The 20494-nt window shown below is 45.1% G+C and overlaps 1 protein-coding gene across 1 annotated transcript; it reads left to right on the plus strand.

Moving 5' to 3' along the window:
• The first annotated feature begins 3470 nt into the window (after positions 1-3470).
• Positions 3471-20094, plus strand: LOC120920108 (high affinity immunoglobulin gamma Fc receptor I-like). Its single transcript, XM_040332021.1, has 3 exons — positions 3471-3744; positions 16284-16538; positions 19787-20094. The coding sequence occupies exons 1-3, from the start codon at positions 3519-3521 to the stop codon at positions 20092-20094; spliced, it is 789 nt and encodes a 262-aa protein (XP_040187955.1). The 5' UTR covers positions 3471-3518.
• Positions 20095-20494: the final 400 nt, after the last annotated feature.

Raw genomic sequence — 20494 nt, forward strand, 5'->3', positions numbered from 1 at the left:
GACATGACACTGATCACTGCTCCCGATGACAGGAAGCAGTAGATCACTGTCCTGTCACTAGGCAGAACAGGCAAATGCCTTGTTTACATAGGCATCTCCCTGTTCTGCAGCTCTGTGACACAATTGCGGGCACCCGACGGACCTCGAGTCGGCCGCAAGTGCCCGCATGGCGTCAAATTTAAAGCAACGTACAGGTACGTTTCTTTGCGCAGTCGTGCCATTCTGATATATTGATCCCCTAGTGTTCATTTTGTGACATAATGGATATAATAGATGTCATGTTATGTTTCAGGTCGGGTCGTCCTTCAGGCTCCAGTCTATATATATGAAGGTGATGATGTGTCTCTTCGATGTTACTCATCATATCCTGCCATACAGACAATATTTTACAAGAACAATCAGATGATCCAGACCAACGACTCTGATCTACTTCCTATAAAATCTACAAACTTGACATCTACCTACAGATGTTCCAAACAAGTCCTGACTACTTTCTATAAGACTTATAGTTCTGATGATACCTTTATAGCCTACGCAGGTAAACATTCTATTTATTAAGGTATCTCTTTCCTAAAGTAATAATGATAAATAAAAATGATCTACAGCAAAACCTCGGATTGCGAGTATAATTCGTTCCAGAAACATGCTTGTAATCCAAAGCACTCGTATATCAAAGCGAATTTCCTCATAAGAAATAATGGAAACTCAAATTATTCGTTCCACAACCATTTATTCATAGGTCCTTCAGCTTATAGTCCATGTAAAAAGATTATAACAATGTGATAGGTTGTGTAACCATAAAACGTCCATCCACAAATAGAAGCCAAGGGGATTAGAAGCCAAATCCAGCAGGAGCTCCAGAGTATAAAATATAAGAGAGGCGCCTCTAATGCCGCGTACACACGATCATTTTTCGGGTTGTAAAAAACAACCTTTTTCAGCCTCTAGAAAAAACAAATGGGTAGATTCAGAAAGAGTTAGGCCGGCTTATCAGTAGATAAGCCGACCTAACTCAGAATCTACTCCGACTTATGTTTAAGCGTATGCTCAAACAGAGATACGCTTAAACATATCTAAGATACGACGGCTTGCGCCGTCCTATCTTAGATTGCAATATTTTGGATGGCCGCTAGGTGGCGCTTCCATTGCGGTCGGCGTAGAATATGTAAATGAGGAGATACGCCGATTCACGAACGTACGCCCGGCCGACGCAGTACTTTTACGCCGTTTACGTAAGAGATACGCCGCGTAAAGTTAGAGCTAGGCCCTAGTGGAATAGTAATGTCAAGTATGGCCGCCGTTCCCGCGTCGAAATTCAAATTTTTTACGTCGTTTGCGTAAGTCGTCCGTGAATCGGGATTTACGCCGTTTACGTCCACGTCAAAATCAATAGGCCCGTACAGCGTACTTAGCCGCAATGCACACTGGGAAATGCAGGCGCCCGGCGCATGCGCAGTTAAAAAAGAACGTAAAAAACGTAAGGTCAAGCACTATTAGCATACAACACGCCCCCCTAACACACATTTGAATTCGGCGCCCTTACGCCCACCCGCTTTAGGCTACGCCGCCGTAACATAGCAGGCAAGTACATTGAGAATCATGTACTTGCCTAGCTAACTTACGGCGGCGTAGCCTAAACACGCTAAGCTACGCCGCCGCAAGTTTAGGCAATTGTCTGTGAATCTACCTAAATTTTTTTTTCAAATTCATCATTAAAACGGCCTTGCCTACACACGATCGTTAAAAAAAAAAAATGCTCTAGCAAAGCGCGGTGACGTACAACACGTACAGTACGTCGGCACTATAAAGGGGAAGTTCCATTCGGATGACGCCACCCTTGGGGCTGCTTTAGCTGATTCCGTGTTAGTAAAAGACGATTTGCGCTTTTCTGTCTGTTACAGCGTGATGAATGTGCTTACTCCATTACGAACGCTAGTTTTACCAGAACGAGCGCTCCCGTCTGCTTCTGAGCATGTGCAGGTTTTTCACGTCGTTAAAGCCCACACACAACCATTTTTTACAACCCGAAAAACGACATGCATTAAAACGTCATGAAAAAATAGAGCATGTTCGAATTTATTTATTTTTTGGTCGTTTTTCAGAACCCGAAAAATGCTCTGAAGCCCACACACGATCGTTTAAAATTAAATTTTTAAAAAACGTTGTTTTTTACAACCCGAAAAATTATCGTGTGTACGCGGCATAAGTGTAGCAATATGTTGCTGCAGCTGTTACTTTCTAGTGTTTCTGTCAGGTAAGTACTTACCGGCATGCGCCGGAGCGCCGTTCCACCGTGCATGCGTGCAGGAACACGACTGATGTGGCCAGAAGTATTATTTCTCTGACAGTTACTTTCTAGTGTTACTATCTAGTGTTACTTTTTAGTGTTACTATCTATGCTACTTTCTAGTGTTATTGTCTAGTGTTATTATCTAGTGTTACTATCTAGTGTTACTATCTATGCTACTTTCTAGTGTCACTGTCTAGTGTTATTATCTAGTGTTACTATCTAGTGTTACTGTCTAGTGTTACTATCTAGTGTTACTGTCTAGTGTTACTATCTAGTGTTACTATCTAGTGTTACTTTCTAGTGTTACTATCTAGTGTTACTGTCTAGTGTTACCATCTAGCGTTACTGTCTAGTATTACTGTCTAGTGTTACTGTCTAGTGTTACTTTTTAGTGTTACTACCTAGTGTTACTTTTTAGTGTTACTAGCTATGTTACTTTCTAGTGTTTAAAGGTTGAATGAAGGATGGATGGCCGCACTCCAAAAACCGTACAGGTTGTCTTTTATTAAATGAACAGCAAAAGCATTACCAGATCACAGCAACAGAAACAGGGGACAGCCGACGTTTCGCACAAAATCAGTGCTTATTCATGGCTTACATAGTGTTACTATCTAGTGTTACTATCTAGTGTTACTATCTAGTGTTACTATCTAGTGTTACTATCTAGTGTTACTGTCTAGTGTTACTGTCTAGTGTTACTATCTAGTGTTACTTTTTAGTGTTACTATCTATGCTACTTTCTAGTGTTACTGTCTAGTGTTACTATCTAGTGTTACTGTCTAGTGTTACTATCTAGTGTTACTTTCTAGTGTTACTATCTAGTGTTACTGTCTAGTGTTACTATCTAGTGTTACTGTCTAGTGTTACTATCTAGTGTTACTATCTAGTGTTACTTTCTAGTGTTACTATCTAGTGTTACTATCCAGTGTTACTATCTATTGCTACTTTCTAGTGTTACTATCTAGTGTTACTATCTAGTGTTACGATCTATCGTTACTTTCTAGTGTTACTGTCTAGTGTTACTATCTAGTGTTACTTTCTAGTGATACTTTCTAGTGTTACTTTCTAGTGTTACTATCTAGTGTTACTTTCCAGTGTTACTTTCTATCGTTACTATCTAGTGACGTACAGTTACGTCCTATGGACGGGAAATGATTAAACAGAATGATGTATTGCAAATGAATATGTTCTTCCTCCTGTTGCTGTGTCAGATCCTGAAGATGGTGATATGTTGATCTTCACACCAGAGTACAACAAGTTACTTACAGGAGAGAATATAACGATGACATTCAATGAAAAAATTGGTGTAACGAAGTACTGGCATAAAGATAATGAGAGAGTGGCAGAAGGACGGAGCTATACAATCACATCTGCCCGGGTTGGACACAGCGGGAACTACAATTGCCGGACAAATAGGGGTCATAGTGCCACATTCAGGCTGGATGTCAGTGATGGTGAGTTGATTACTTTTGAAAACCTCCTTATTTTAAGGACAACTATCATTATAAAATTGCGTCCAGAGTAGTAACATTATCTGCATGGGGTAAGATTTTAACACACATTTTGAGGACAATGTTGCCAACTGTCAGTATTTTTACTAGCATCCAGTAAAAAAACTGTCAGTTTTCTCCTGTCAGTAAATGCCAGTGACAGGGTTGCCAGTAAAAAATGATGTTCAACTCTGAACTGTGCATGCGCAGCTCCAGTCCAGAGCCGGCTAAAACCCTCCAAGTGCCTGTTACTTTGTGTACGGGCAGCACCGGCAGGGGGCGGGTCTGGTGGAGGCGGTGCCTGAGCCTGTAACGTGATGTCAAGGGAGCCGAGCGGAGTAGGCGGAGCCTCGTGTGCAGGTCTGCGGGATGGGACCAAAGCAAGCCGGGAACTGGATGGTCCGAGCTGTTTGGACTGAAGGGACCACCTGGAGTTAGACTGTGAAGTCTGAGACTAAGAGAAAGTGGACTTTGTAGGCACCAGATTTAAAAAATATAAATATTTTAATTTGGACAGTACAAAAGCACAGAATTACTAGACAATTGCTCAAAAAAATGATAAGAGAAAAAGGAAACGAAAATTGACAACAAGATACACAAAAAACTCAATTCCTATCCCTTTCTAGAGACACCGCTGATAGCCACAGGGCTGGATGTATGAAATACACTGGGAGCACTGGGTGGCGTTGTAGCTTCAAGAGATGGTACAGGATGAGTTTTGATTAAAATGGGGTTCAGCTCGACATGTTTCGCGACGTCGTCGCTTCTTCGGGAGCTTCTGGGTGTTTAAAAGACAATATAATGTTGCCATTAGAGGTATGAGAATATAAAGATACAATACAGTATTGTTATACATGAGGCATTTTGTAAATATACATAGAGGCCTCTGAGCAATTAGAAAAAGCATATAACTATGACCATAATACTCACCGATAACCAGTGTTTTAATGAGTTTGGAGAATGCTCAGCAGCGTCCAAGATATAGATATACGATCAGACCATTTACCTTTTGAAGATGGAATCAGATACCATAGGTCATAACCACATTCACCATACACCATCGGGCAAACTAGAACCAGTAGGGGTATCTGGAAGTGAGTAATAGACATAAGTAATAGGTCCAAAAACGGAATGGGACCATGGGATGTAAAGCGAAGAGGACAAAAAGTGAAGGAAAGCAAATGTAGAAAAAATATATATTTTGTTGGTATAACATACCTTATAAAAGGTATAGTGGCCTAGGCATGGATGGGACAGTTCTAGGGACCGAAAAGAACACACAGTTGTAGAGACACTGTTGGGACAACAGCAGACAGAATGTCCACAGAGATCCTCTCCTAATTGTAAAAAAGCCAAAAAATAATAAACACTGTATTTACAGTCCACAATAGGGTTGATGAAAATAAAAAATAAAATAAAAATGTGCTATATAGCATTTGCCATATAAAAGGCTTTATGGTAATAAGCACTTTATTTATTTGAAATATTTTTTAATATTTTTTTAATAAAACTTTCCATTAGAACATGTATTAATACATTAACAGTCTGTTACCTTGGTTGGAAGATAGGTTAGGAGACTGGATTACAGGTCTATTCAAGAACTGCCACTAGATGGCACTGCGGAAGTGATGAGCGTTAGGCTGATGCAAGGAGAAAAGTCCCCAAGAGAGGAAAGCAATCAGCTGTTGGTAAGACAGAAAGAACGCTCTTAATAAGAACATGATAACACAAAATCACTCACAAATCGATGTGAGAAAGGATGTTCATACCTATAGCTGAGCTCAATATGGGAGAATCTTGGGCAGTGTGATGGCGTGCGGCCCCGCTGGACGTCCGTCCTGGCTAGCATTCAACAAGAGCACCTGATTGCACAGGCTCTTGTTGGATTTAAATACCCCGCGCGGATGACGTCATGATGATTGACAGTCATCCGGCTGGCCAGGAAAACATACACCGCGCATGCGCGTACTTCGCGCATGCGCAGAGAGAGCCGCGATCGAGCTCTCTGGAGAGATGGAAACAGCTGTATGATATGGTGTTTCCCAGGTGTTAAAAAAGAAAGGGGGAAATAAACACCATATTTGATTGCCACCACACGGTCTATGGTCTGGATGAAAAACATCTGACCAGACAGTGTGATGGCTTACCTGGCCACTGGTTCAATTGCTCAGCGGCGCATGGTGCCATGGCGACTTCTGATATAGCAGGTGCTGGTCTGATCATATCTTAACGCTTGGTGAGCAAACAATATGAAAAAGAAAAATGACACGCATTTATGTATGAAGGCATGCAAATACATGCATAACAATTTTTAAATCCATCACATGATGGTCATATAAAAAAACAAAATACACGTCTCAACATTACCAACTACGCGGCTGCTTAGAAAAACACTGGCACCTCTTGAGCGAAGATGTGACCATAGGTAAATACGTTAAACGTAGGCCTGAAATAGTTTTTAGAAAAAACTCCTCAATTGGAAACAAACTAACAACAAGCCACTACCAAGCCAAAACCAATCCATCGACCCACAACCAGATCCCAGGTATTTCCAAATGTGGCCACTGCACCTATTGCCCATGGGTACAAGCTGGCAAAAAGTTTAGCTTGCCCAATGGGGAAATCTTTAGACCCCGCTTTCAGGCCAGCTGTGACACCGAGGGGGTCATATACCTAATGACCTGTAAATGTGGGGCTTTTTATGTAGGCAAGACGTTACGCAAATTGAAAAAAAGAATCTATGATCACATTTATTATTCGCAAAACGCTAAGATGCTCACACCCATAAGCCGCCATCTTGGGCTGTTCCATAAATTTGACACTACATCTATCCAGTTCCTTGTACTGGAGGTTGTTCCACGTGACCCCCGTGGGGGGAACTGGGATAAATTTATTCTTCAGAGGGAGACTTTGTGGATAGAGCGTCTCGGTGCTACTAAATTACCTGGGATAAACGAGGTGCTGTCATACAGGCCCTTCCTATGAGGGACCTGTATGACAGCCCCCACATCCAGAGATCTACTCATCACACCTATATTGGCTCTCCAATGATGATTGGACTTCACCCGTCCAATCATATAACTGTCTATAACACTGTCATCAATGACCAATATTCATAATTAGTTTTGTCCTTCATTATTTCATTTTTTCAATTTTTTATTTTATTTTCATTTTCAATTCTTACCCCCATTTTCATATGTCTGTTGTTTGTGCTTGAGCTACTGTTGGTCTGACCATCATAGATCCAACCTTGTTTAGACACTATCCCTGATAACAAATTTATTATGGGCAACTCTGATCAAATAATATTCTAAATTTCAGTAAGCTGTCTAAGCTACAGGACCTAGCCAGTCCGCCCAGTGGCGCAAGTGGCCCTAATAAGGGCCGTTCCCATTTTTCCTCTCCACTTTCCAGGTTAAAAAGATTTTTCTGTGACAAATCATGTGCAGTTTCCTTATTTATTTTCTGTGTAAATAAGTAGAAATAGCATCATTCAATATTATTGACTAATGTTTTTTTATATGACCATCATGTGATGGATTTAAAAATTGTTATGCATGTATTTGCATGCCTTCATACATAAATGCGTGTCATTTTTCTTTTTCATATTGTTTGCTCACCAAGCGTTAAGATATGATCAGACCAGCACCTGCTATATCAGAAGTCGCCACGGCACCATGCGCCGCTGAGCAATTGAACCAGTGGCCAGGTAAGCCATCACACTGTCTGGTCAGATGTTTTTCATCCAGACCATAGACCGTGTGGTGGCAATCAAATGTGGTGTTTATTTCCCCCTTTCTTTTTTAACACCTGGGAAACACCATATCATACAGCTGTTTCCATCTCTCCAGAGAGCTCGATCGCGGCTCTCTCTGCGCATGCGCGAAGTACGCGCATGCGCGGTGTATGTTTTCCTGGCCAGCCGGATGACTGTCAATCATCATGACGTCATCCGCGCGGGGTATTTAAATCCAACAAGAGCCTGTGCAATCAGGTGCTCTTGTTGAATGCTAGCCAGGACGGACGTCCAGCGGGGCCGCACGCCATCACACTGCCCAAGATTCTCCCATATTGAGCTCAGCTATAGGTATGAACATCCTTTCTCACATCGATTTGTGAGTGATTTTGTGTTATCATGCTCTTATTAAGAGCGTTCTTTCTGTCTTACCAACAGCTGATTGCTTTCCTCTCTTGGGGACTTTTCTCCTTGCATCAGCCTAACGCTCATCACTTCCGCAGTGCCATCTAGTGGCAGTTCTTGAATAGACCTGTAATCCAGTCTCCTAACCTATCTTCCAACCAAGGTAACAGACTGTTAATGTATTAATACATGTTCTAATGGAAAGTTTTATTAAAAAAATATTAAAAAATATTTCAAATAAATAAAGTGCTTATTACCATAAAGCCTTTTATATGGCAAATGCTATATAGCACATTTTTATTTTATTTTTTCTTTTCATCAACCCTATTGTGGACTGTAAATACAGTGTTTATTATTTTCTGGCTTTTTTACAATTAGGAGAGGATCTCTGTGGACATTCTGTCTGCTGTTGTCCCAACAGTGTCTCTACAACTGTGTGTTCTTTTCGGTCCCTAGAACTGTCCCATCCATGCCTAGGCCACTATACCTTTTATAAGGTATGTTATACCAACAAAATATATATTTTTTCTACATTTGCTTTCCTTCTCTTTTTGTCCTCTTCGCTTTACATCCCATGGTCCCATTCCGTTTTTGGACCTATTACTTATGTCTATTACTCACTTCCAGATACCCCTACTGGTTCTAGTTTGCCCGATGGTGTATGGTGAATGTGGTTATGACCTATGGTATCTGATTCCATCTTCAAAAGGTAAATGGTCTGATCGTATATCTATATCTTGGACGCTGCTGAGCATTCTCCAAACTCATTAAAACACTGGTTATCGGTGAGTATTATGGTCATAGTTATATGCTTTTTCTAATTGCTCAGAGGCCTCTATGTATATTTACAAAATGCCTCGTATAACAATACTGTATTGTATCTTTATATTCTCATACCTCTAATGGCAACATTATATTGTCTTTTAAACACCCAGAAGCTCCCGAAGAAGCGACGACGTCGCGAAACATGTCGAGCTGAACCCCATTTTAATCAAAACTCATCCTGTACCATCTCTTGAAGCTACAACGCCACCCAGTGCTCCCAGTGTATTTCATACATCCAGCCCTGTGGCTATCAGCGGTGTCTCTAGAAAGGGATAGGAATTGAGTTTTTTGTGTATCTTGTTGTCAATTTTCGTTTCCTTTTTCTCTTATCATTTTTTTGAGCAATTGTCTAGTAATTCTGTGCTTTTGTACTGTCCAAATTAAAATATTTATATTTTTTAAATCTGGTGCCTACAAAGTCCACTTTCTCTTAGTCTCAGACTTCACAGTCTTTTTCTACATATCTACATTATTAAGGATGTGGCACCTTTATACCAAGGGGTGTTTGATTACCACCCCAGGGCAATCGTAATTCTAAATATAACCACCTGGAGTTAGCCATGTACAGAGCGAAAAAGTTCATTTAGTTTTGTTTAAATTAGTTATTTACATAAATTTGTTTAGTTATATTTGTTTAATTACCGTATTTATCGCGGTATAACGCGCTCCCGCGTATACCGCGCACCCCTAAAGTTGCACTGAATCCTGTGGAAAAAAAGTTTTTTTGTTTTTTTTGTACTTAGTTTTGGTGTCTTGCGCGGCGTCCATCGGCGGCCTCGTCGAGTCCGGCGTCCTTCTGCAGCTTCGGGTGTCCTCTTCGGCGGGTCCGGCGTCCGTCTTCGGCGGGTCGGGTGTCCTCTTCGGCGGGTCGGGTGTCCTCTTCTGCGGCTTCGGGTGTCCTCTTCGGCGGGTCCGGCGTCCTTCTGCGGCGTCCTCGCGTCCTTCCCGCTCGTTTCCCGCACCGAGTTTGAATACTGCCCCGACATATACAGAGCGCAGTACACTCGTGTATTGTCGGCAATGCTCGGCTACCCGCGCTGATGTCCTGTCTGTCCAGGACGTGAGCGCGGAAGGAGCCAAGACTGCCCGACTATACCCGAGTGTACTGCGCTCGGTATATGTCGGCGCAGTATTCAAAACTCGGCGTGGGAAAGCGGGTATCGGCGTATACCGCGCACCCACGATTTTGCCCTGATTTTCAGGGCAAAAAAGTGCGCGGTATACGCCGATAAATACAGTAGTTTAATTTATTCTAATCGATTTCAATTTTTCCAAATTCTAATCGAATAAAATTTTCCAAATTCTAATCCATTTCAATTCTCCGCATTCCAATAGATTTCAATTCCATTCAAATTCGAACCGAATTGCATTCGAAAATTTAAATTTTGGATGATGGTTATTGTAACAGAACGTCCCACACTCCGTTTGCGTGCTTCCGTCATATACCGCTTCTTATCAGTCTGAATATCAGATATTCCAGCTGCTCACAAGCACACAACGAGACGAGACTTGTTTGTCTGCTGAACATGGAGTGTTTATTAGAACCAACAATACAACCTTGTATACAGTTAAAGAGGAGGTAACCAGAACATAAATTAACATGAGCTAATTAACTAATCATTTACCCAGACAAGGCGACTCATAGATATGACCTTTCAGGGTAGACGTCACGTCTCCTCGCTCTCCTGCTATACTATACACATTATCATAAGTGTAAACACAGGACATCTTCACACAATAGCCGGGTCAATTAGCACAGAGAACAGACAGATGGCTAGAGGTGGTGGCATTGACATCTCCTTACACTGTATGTCCCAACAGTATGAATCAGTCACTCTAATATGGCATATACCAGGGTCCCAGGCATACAGCTCACAAAGAGCACCGTTCCCCCAAATGCCAGGGCCCATGATCGCAAGGCAAGAGGCCAAAAGCCTCTGTCCCGGGTGAGTCTGTCACAGTTATATTCTTTCTATTCCATTCTATTCTGTTTTTTAGATTCTATTATTTTATTTTCTATTGTATTCTTTTTTTTCTATTCTATTATGTTCTTTTCTATTCTATTCAAATTCTAATTTATTCTATTCGAAAAAACATTATATTGTTATATACTTTATATTCTATTATATTCTATTCTTTTCAATTCTATTATTTTGCTTTCTATTTTATAATACTGAATCCAATTATTTTCTATTCAAATTTGAATTTATTCTATTCAAAATTAGAATTTATGGTTATATTCTTTCTATTCTATTCTGTTATTTTCTATTCTAGTAAATTTTTTTTAATTCTATTCTTTTCTTATGTATTCAAATTAAAATGTATTCTATTTGAAATTGGAATTTCAGAAGATGGTTATATTCTTTTTATTTTATTATTTTCTTTTTTATTCTATTCTATTAGTTTGTATTCTATTATAGTCTGTTTTTTTTTCTATTCTATTTTGTTCTGTTTTACGCTATCATATGTTGTTCTTTTATTTTCTGTACACACGATCGGAAATTCTGACAAGAAAAACTTGGATTTTTTTCCGACGGAATGTTGTCTCAAACTTGTCTTGCATACACGGTCACACCAAATTCCGCCGTCAAGAACACAGTGACGTACACAGTGGCGGAACTACCGCCATAGCGACCCACGCGGGCGCTATGGGGCCCGCAGCCGAGTGGGGCCCGGTGAGCAGGGCAAGGCAATGACCGAGGTTTTTTTTTTTTTTTTTTTCTCACCGCCGCCGAGTGTCTGTCAGCTAAATGCCATTCAGACCTGGGAAGTTCCATCGGCGCTATAGGGGGGGGGGGGACACATTAAACCATCCAAGCAAAATCAGCTCATGTCAGCATGGAGGAGCCAAGTGTGACAGGCGCCCCCCATGCTTGATGAAAAATGTGACTGGCCACTCGGCCAGAACAGCTTGCTCCGCCTACCCTCCTCTGCGCACCGTCCCTTCATCCTTTTCGCCCCCCCCCCCGTACCTCCCCCCACCTGACCTCACTCCTTCAGCACTGCCACTGTCCTGCATGAATACAGTGACATCCCTGAGGCGGAGTCTCCTTGCCTCTGCTGTTTGAGTGGGCAGGATGGGGATTCACCTGACCACAAGATCGTGCCTGTCTGGTGTCAGAGGGAGACAAGTCAGTGTGGAGGTAAATCATCTTGCAGTTCCTCGTGTAGCTTGCATGCACCTCTATGCTAAATCTGCTGTATTACTGCAGATTAGCATGGAAGTGCTGCCTACTAGCAGACAATTGGACTTAATGATTTTCACTGTCTCCAGGTTTTCACTCCCCCTGGTGTATACCCTCCTGACCTTTCCCTGCTGTATACACTCCTGACCTTTCCCTGCTGTATACTCTCCCTGCTGTATACCCTCCCTGGTGTATACACTTCACACCCTCCTTGCTGTATACCCTCCTGACCCCTCCCTGCTGTATACCCTTCTCACCCTCCCTGGTGTATACCCTCCTGACCGTTCCCTGGTGTATACCCGCCTGACCCTCCCTGGTGTATACCCTCCTGACCGTTCCCTGGTGTATACCCGCCTGACCGTCCCTGGTGTATTCCCTTCTGACCCCTCCCTGCTGTATACCCTTCTGACCCCTCCCTGGTGTGTGCCCTTCTGATCCTCCCTGCCTCTGTCTGAACTCCCCCACCACCACCATCACCACTGCCTCTGACTGAACCCCCACCGCTGCCTCTGACTGAACCCCCGCACCACCACCGCTGCCTCTGACTGAACCCCCGCACCACCACCGCTGCCTCTGACTGAACCCCCGCACCACCACCGCTGCCTCTGACTGAACCCCCGCACCACCACCGCTGCCTCTGACTGAACCCGCACCGCTGCCTCTGACTGAACCCCCGCACCACCACCGCTGCCTCTGACTGAACCCCCGCACCACCACCGCTGCCTCTGACTGAACCCCCCCACCACCACCGCTGCCTCTGACTGAACCTCCGCACCACCACCGCTGCCTCTGACTGAACCCCCCACCATCACCACAGCTGCATTGGATGGAACCCCCCAACCACCACCACTGTTGCATGTAAATCTAACTCCGTGATACATTAAATTTTCATTTTGGTGTGTGCCCTTCTGATCCTCCCTGCCTCTGTCTGAACTCCCCCACCACCACCATCACCACTGCCTCTGACTGAACCCCCACCGCTGCCTCTGACTGAACCCCCGCACCACCACCGCTGCCTCTGACTGAACCCGCACCGCTGCCTCTGACTGAACCCCCGCACCACCACCGCTGCCTCTGACTGAACCCCCCCACCACCACCGCTGCCTCTGACTGAACCCCCCCACCACCACCGCTGCCTCTGACTGAACCTCCGCACCACCACCGCTGCCTCTGACTGAACCCCCCACCATCACCACAGCTGCATTGGATGGAACCCCCCAACCACCACCACTGTTGCATGTAAATCTAACTCCGTGATACATTAAATTTTCATTTTGGTGTGTGCCCTTCTGATCCTCCCTGCCTCTGTCTGAACTCCCCCACCACCACCATCACCACTGCCTCTGACTGAACCCCCACCGCTGCCTCTGACTGAACCCCCGCACCACCACCGCTGCCTCTGACTGAACCCCCGCACCACCACCGCTGCCTCTGACTGAACCCCCGCACCACCACCGCTGCCTCTGACTGAACCCGCACCGCTGCCTCTGACTGAACCCCCGCACCACCACCGCTGCCTCTGACTGAACCCCCGCACCACCACCGCTGCCTCTGACTGAACCCCCGCACCACCACCGCTGCCTCTGACTGAACCCCCGCACCACCACCGCTGCCTCTGACTGAACCCGCACCGCTGCCTCTGACTGAACCCCCGCACCACCACCGCTGCCTCTGACTGAACCCCCGCACCACCACCGCTGCCTCTGACTGAACCCCCGCACCACCACCGCTGCCTCTGACTGAACCCGCACCGCTGCCTCTGACTGAACCCCCGCACCACCACCGATGCCTCTGACTGAACCCCCGCACCACCACCGCTGCCTCTGACTGAACCCCCGCACCACCACCGCTGCCTCTGACTGAACCCCCCCACCACCACCGCTGCCTCTGACTGAACCCCCCCACCACCACCGCTGCCTCTGACTGAACCCCCGCTGCCTCTGACTGAACCCCCGCACCACCACCACTGCCTCTGACTGAACCCGCACCGCTGCCTCTGACTGAACCCCCGCACCACCACCGCTGCCTCTGACTGAACCCCCCCACCACCACCGCTGCCTCTGACTGAACCCCCCGCACTACCACCGCTGCCTCTGACTGAACCTCCGCACCACCACCGCTGCCTCTGACTGAACCCCCCACCATCACCACAGCTGCATTGGATGGAACCCCCCAACCACCACCACTGTTGCATGTAAATCTAACTCCGTGATACATTAAATTTTCATTTTAATTGTCATGATATAACATTGTATGTAGGGGCCATTTGGTGGGCGTACTTTTTTTTTTTGGGGGGGGGGGGCAGCATTTAAATCTTGGGCCCAGGCAGCACAATGTCTTGGGCCAGCCCTGGCGCCACGTGAAGTTTCTGGAGCCGGTCAGAGGACAGCCGCCCGGCGCCAGGTCAGAGGATACTTTCCTAACCATCCGAGAATGGGGAACCCCAAAGCCAGGCAGCACTGCAGGCAGGCGGCAGCAGCACACACACACTGCAGCAGCAGGTGACTCCACTGACTCGTGACTGAAGTGGCCAGCCAGGACCAGGTACCTACCTACGTGTATAATCACAAATATTGTCAGTGTCACTCACAACTGAGACTGAGAGCTAATTGCCTTATATACTACCCAGTAACTGCCACCAATGCCCAGCTCATTAAATTAATGAATGAAGCATATGCAGCAGCTAATTGAAATTCAAAGAGCAAAGAAGCTTTGCAAAGTTTGGTCACCTACTACCCAGGCTTACTAGTAGGTGACCAAACTTTGCAAAGCTTCTTTGCTCTTTGAATTTCAATTAGCTGCATATGCTTCATTAATTTAATTATCTGGGCATTGGTGGCAGTTACTGGGTCTGATGTAGAAGATAATCAGTATCATGTATATCAATCATCATGTGTATGTATGTTGTATCACCCGACCCACTTGCCATTATGCCATAACATGTTCTTAAAGCGGAGGTTCACCCTAAAAAACATCTACCGTATTTATCGGCGTATAACACGCACTTTTTTCCCCTTAAAATCTGGGGGAAATCGTGGGTGCGCGTTATACGCCGATCCCCGCTTTCTGAGCGCCACCGCCGACATATACTGAGTGCAGTACGGCGTTCAAAAACAACGCCGAAGAAGCGAGAGGACACCACGAATGCCGCAGACGGACGCCGGACCGCATTAGTTCATTTTTTTTTTGGAGGGGGGGGGGGGGGGGGCCCATACAACATTTTGCTATGGGGCCCTGTGATTTCTAGTTACGCCCCTGGACGTACAATACTACAACGAGCCGAGAAAAATGAAGTTCAAAGATTCCGAGCATGCGTCGAATACATGGTCTTTGCTCAGCTTCACAGAATCATCCTGTTTGTATTAACCACTTAAGAACCCCTTCACACCGATACACGTCGGCAGAATGGCACGGCTGGGCACAAGCACGTACCTGTACGTGTCTCTTTAAGAGCCTAGCCGTGGGGTCCGAAGCTCCGTGACCGCGGGACCCACGGACCCGATCGCCGCCGGTGTCCCGCGATCGGGTCACAGGAGCTGAAGAACGGGGAGAGGTGAGTGTAAACACACCTTCCCCATTCTTCACTGTGGCAAAGTCAGTGATTGTCTGTTCCCTGATATAGGGAAAGATAATCAGTGAGTCACACGTCCAGCCCCGCCCCCTTACAGTTAGAAACACATATGAGGTCACACATAACCGCTACAGCGCCCCCTAGTGGTTAACTCCTAAACTGCAATTGTCATTTTCACAGTAATCAGTGCATGTTTATATCACTTTTCGCTGTGAAAATAACAATGGTCCCAAAAATGTGTCAAAATTGTCCGATGTGTCCGCCATAATGTCGCAGTCACAAAAAAAATCGCTGATCGCCGCCATTAGTAGTAAAAAAAAAAATATTAATAAAAATGCAATAAAACTATCCCCTATTTTGTAAATGCTATAACTTTTGCGCAGACCAATCGATAGACGCTTATTGTGATTATTTTTACCAAAAATAGGTAGAAGAATATGTATCGGCCTAAACAGAGGAAAACATTTTTTTCATATCTTTTTTGGGGATATTTATTATAGCAAAAAGTAAAAAATACTGATTTTTTTTTCAAAATTGTCGCTCTATTTTTGTTTATAGCGCAAAAAATAAAAACCGCAGGTGATCAAATACCACCAAAAGAAAGCTCTATTTGTGGGAAAAAAGGACGTCAATTTTGTTTGGGAGCCACGTCGCATGACCGTGCAATTGTCAGTTAAATCGACGCAGTGCCGAATCGCAAAAAGGGGCCAGGTCCTTTATCGGCATAATGGTCCGGGTCTTAAGTAGTTAAAGATGGTCTGATAATAGTTTTGTATTGCAGGTCCGGTCATACTGCAGGCTCCTCCCCTTGTGTATCGGGGTAGTGCTATGGTACTAAGATGTCACAGCCGTCCTCAGTATCGGGTCATCAATACAACATTCTACAAAGATGATAAAGTCGTACAGACTTCAACCAATGATCTTGCTACAGTTATCATTCCACGGAACCAACAAGTTGGAAGATACAGATGTAAGAGAACATTATCCTGGGATGAATATGTAACTTACACAGATGAAGTCTCCCTACACATCAGAGGTAAGTGCTCCTCAAAGTGAGTGCCATGGAAGTGTTTGTAGAACCAAATCTCTATGGTATGAGCATACCCAACAATTGCTTAACCACTTCAGCCCCGGAAGAATTGGCTGCCCAATGACCTTGCCCCTTTTTGCAATTCGGCACTGCGTCGCTTTAACTGACAATTGTGCGGTCGTGCGACGCGGCTCCCAAACAAAATTGGCGTCCTTTTTTTCCCACAAATAGAGATTTATTTTGGTGGTATTTAATCACCTCTGCGGTTTTTATTTTTTGCGATATTAACAAAAATAGAGCGACAATTTTGAAAAAAAAAGCAATATTTGAAACTTTTTGCTATAATAAATATCCCCCAAAAATATATAAAAAAAGTTTTTTCTCCTCAATTTAGGCCGATACGTATTCTTCTACATATTTTTGGTAAAAGAAAAATCGCAATAAGCATATATTGATTGGTTTGCGCAAAAGTTATAGCGTTTACAAAATAGGGGATCGTTTTATGGCATTTTTATTAATATCTTTTTTTGTTTACTAGTAATAGCGGCAATCTGCGAATTTTATCATGACTGCGACATTATGGCGGACACATCGGACACTTTTGACACATTTTTGGGACCATTAGTGCTATAAAAATGCACGGATTACTGTGAAAATGACACTGAGGCCTTGTACACACGACCGAACATGTCCGCTGAAACTGGTCCGTCGGACCAGTTTCCGCGGACATGTCCGACCGTGTGTAGGGCCTACCGGACAGTTTTCCGGCCTAGCAGACAGGTTTCTAGCGGACAAAAGTTTCTTAGCATGCTAAGAAACTTGTCCGCTGGAAGCCTGTTCGTCGGACATGTCCGATGGTCAGTACGACTCATCGGACATGTCCGCTGGCCCGAAATCCCGCGCATGCGTCAAAGTGATTCGACGCATGCGTGGAAGCATTGAACTTCCGGGTTCGCGCACGTCGCCGCGTCATCGTCGCCGCCACGTCGCCGCCACGTCACCGCGTATTCTGTCCGCGGGGAATTTTCCAGCGGGAAAATCACCCAGCAGACATGTCCGATGAAAACGGTCCGCGGACCGTTTTCATCGGACATGTCTGGTCGTGTACGAGGCCTGACAGTGAAGGGGTTAACCACTAGGTGGCGCTGAAGGGTTTAAGCCAGTACTAGGGAGTGATTCTTGCTGTTAGGGGGCGTGGCTACACATGACACGTCACTGATGACCGTTCCCGATCACGGGGGACCCGTGAGCACACTTGTGAGGCACGCGGCGGGCGGTCACGCGTGCCAGCTGGGCGGAAAATGTAAAGGAACGTACCTGTACGCCCATATGCCTGCCCGTGCCATTCTGTCGACGTATATCGTCGTGCGGCGGTCCTTAAGTGGTTAAATTGGGATATTTATTATAAAAATGGTCGCTCTTTTTTTGTTTATAGCGCAAAGAATAAAAACCGCAGAGGTGATCAAATACCACCAAAAGAAAGCTCTATTTGTGGGGGGGGAAATTATCAAAATTTCATATGGGTACAGTGTTGTATGACCGCGCAATTGTCATTCAAAGTGTTACAGCGCTGAAAATTGGCCTGGGCAGGAAGGGGGTGAAAATGCCTGGTAGAGAGTGTGTAACAAAAAAACGTTACCCCAGTTATATAACTTTCTCTTGATGAATAAATAGCTGTATTGCAGCGATCTCCAAACTGCAGCCCTTTGTTTGCCTTTATCCGGACCTTAGGTCACTTTTCCTCCCACTGATACCAGTGATGGGACACTATTTCTCCCACTGACATTAACGATGAAGCACTATTCCTCCCACTGACACCAATGATGGGACACTATGCCTCCCACCGACACCAATGATGGGGCACTATGCCTCCCACTATTAACAATGATGAGGCACTATTCCTCCCACTGACACCAATGAAGGGGCACTATTCCTCCCACTGATACCAATGATGAGGCAATATTCCTCCCACTGATACCAATGATGAGGCAATATTCCTCCCACTGACACCAATGATGGGGCACTATTCCTCCCACTGACACCAATGATGGGGCACTATACCTCCCACTGACACCAATGATGGGGCACTATTCCTCCCAAGCCACTCTTTGTGTGTCAGTGGTGACAAATAGTAAAAGATTGAGATTCATGGATACCTAAACTTCTGAAGAAATTGCATTTTTTATAAGTTATGAAATTGACTATTGCTTCATCACTGATCAGATTAGTAGATGTCAGCAGTCTCTTGTACCAATCAATATTTTAAAGACCCTCATTCAAAATTTGAATTGAATAGAACAAGTGATCAAAATTCCAAATATATGAATTCTTTTGAGTGCAGAGAAGGATTTTTCACTGGCTACATAAGCTAAATGTGTAAATTCACATTTCAGGAAGATTTTCAGAAAATCCCTCTATGCAGCTCTGTATCCAATGGCCCAGATTCAAGTAGAATTGCGCTATATTTGCGGGGGAGCAGGGCAACGATTTTTCCCTGCGCCCACGCAAATATTTTGCGCTGCCCTTGATTCACGGAGCAGTAGCTCCGTGACTTGCGAGGGCGCGCCGGCAAATTTGCCCGGCGTAAGCGCGCGCAAGTTAAATGATCCCGCCAAGGGCGGGAATCATTTAAATTAAATTAGGCGCTCTCCCGCGCCGAGCGTACAGAGCATGCTCCGTCGGGAAACTTTCCCGACGTGCATTGCGGCAAATGACGTCGCAAGGACGTCATTTGCTTCAAAGTGAACGACGTAACATTTGAACGTCGCAACGCGGGAGCGGCGGTATACTTCAGCACAGGCTGCCCCTGCTATTAGAAAGGGCAGCCTTGCGCTAAAGTAGCCGTACAGAAACTCCGTACCTGGCTTGCGCGGGGCCCGCGCAAGCTTGTGAATCAGTGGTAGTATGCAATTTGCATACTACACGCTGATACACAATGGGAGCGCCCCCTAGCGGCCCCCGCAAGAATGCAGCCTAAAATCTGCGAGGCATAAGAGCCTTATGCCTCGCAGATTTTAGCCTGCAGTCGGTGTAACGAGGTTCCTGAATCAGGAGCACTCGTTACACCGGAGCAAGTAAGCAATTGCGCTGTGTAACTCATGGTTACACGGGCGCAATTGCTTCTTGAATCTGGGCCAATGTAATCTTCATTATAATCTTCTCATTAATCCTACAAGCAGCAGTGTTCCAGGTTGCACAGGTACCTTTCAGAGCGGCATTTCTTTTACATTTTTTCTCATCATAATGTTTTCTAGGTCTGTTTCCAAAACCAAATCTTACCGCAATACAAAGTCCAGTGACAGAAGGTGACGCCATGACCCTGACGTGTGACATGAGTCTCAGTCCGCACAGACAGGGGACAGAAATGCAGTTTGTTTTCTACAGAGATGGACAAATTGTTCAGGAATTCAGTTTATCCAACCAATATGGAGTCCAGTCCGCTCAGCTGGAGGATTCTGGGAATTATTCCTGTGAAGTGAGATCTGCATCCAACAGTGTAAAGAGGAGGAGCGAGGAAGCATCCATCCAAATAAATGGTGAGATTGTAGGGACACTGGCATGATTATATACTATATTGTCAAAAGTATTGGGATGCTATCAGCATATACAGTCTTTTAGGGTGGCAAGGTAGGTAGCATAAACAGGTTTAGTACACATACATTATACCTGTGTTCCCCTCGAAAATAAGCCCGGGTCTTATATTAATTTTGGCAACAAAAGACACTGTAGGGCAGGGGTGTCAAACTGGCAGCCCTCCAGCTGTTGCAAAACTACAAGTCCCATGAGGCATTGCAAGGCTAACAGTTACAAGCATGACTCTCACAGGCAGAGGCATGATGGGACAGCTGGAGGGCCACCAGTTTGACACCCCTGCTGTAGAGCATATTTTCGGGGTAGGTCCAGGGCCGCCATCATGGGGGTACAGGCAGTACACCTGTTAGGCCGCGTACACACGATCGGTC

The sequence above is a fragment of the Rana temporaria genome, chromosome 13, assembly GCF_905171775.1.
Source record: "Rana temporaria chromosome 13, aRanTem1.1, whole genome shotgun sequence".
Taxonomy (NCBI): Eukaryota; Metazoa; Chordata; class Amphibia; order Anura; family Ranidae; genus Rana; species Rana temporaria.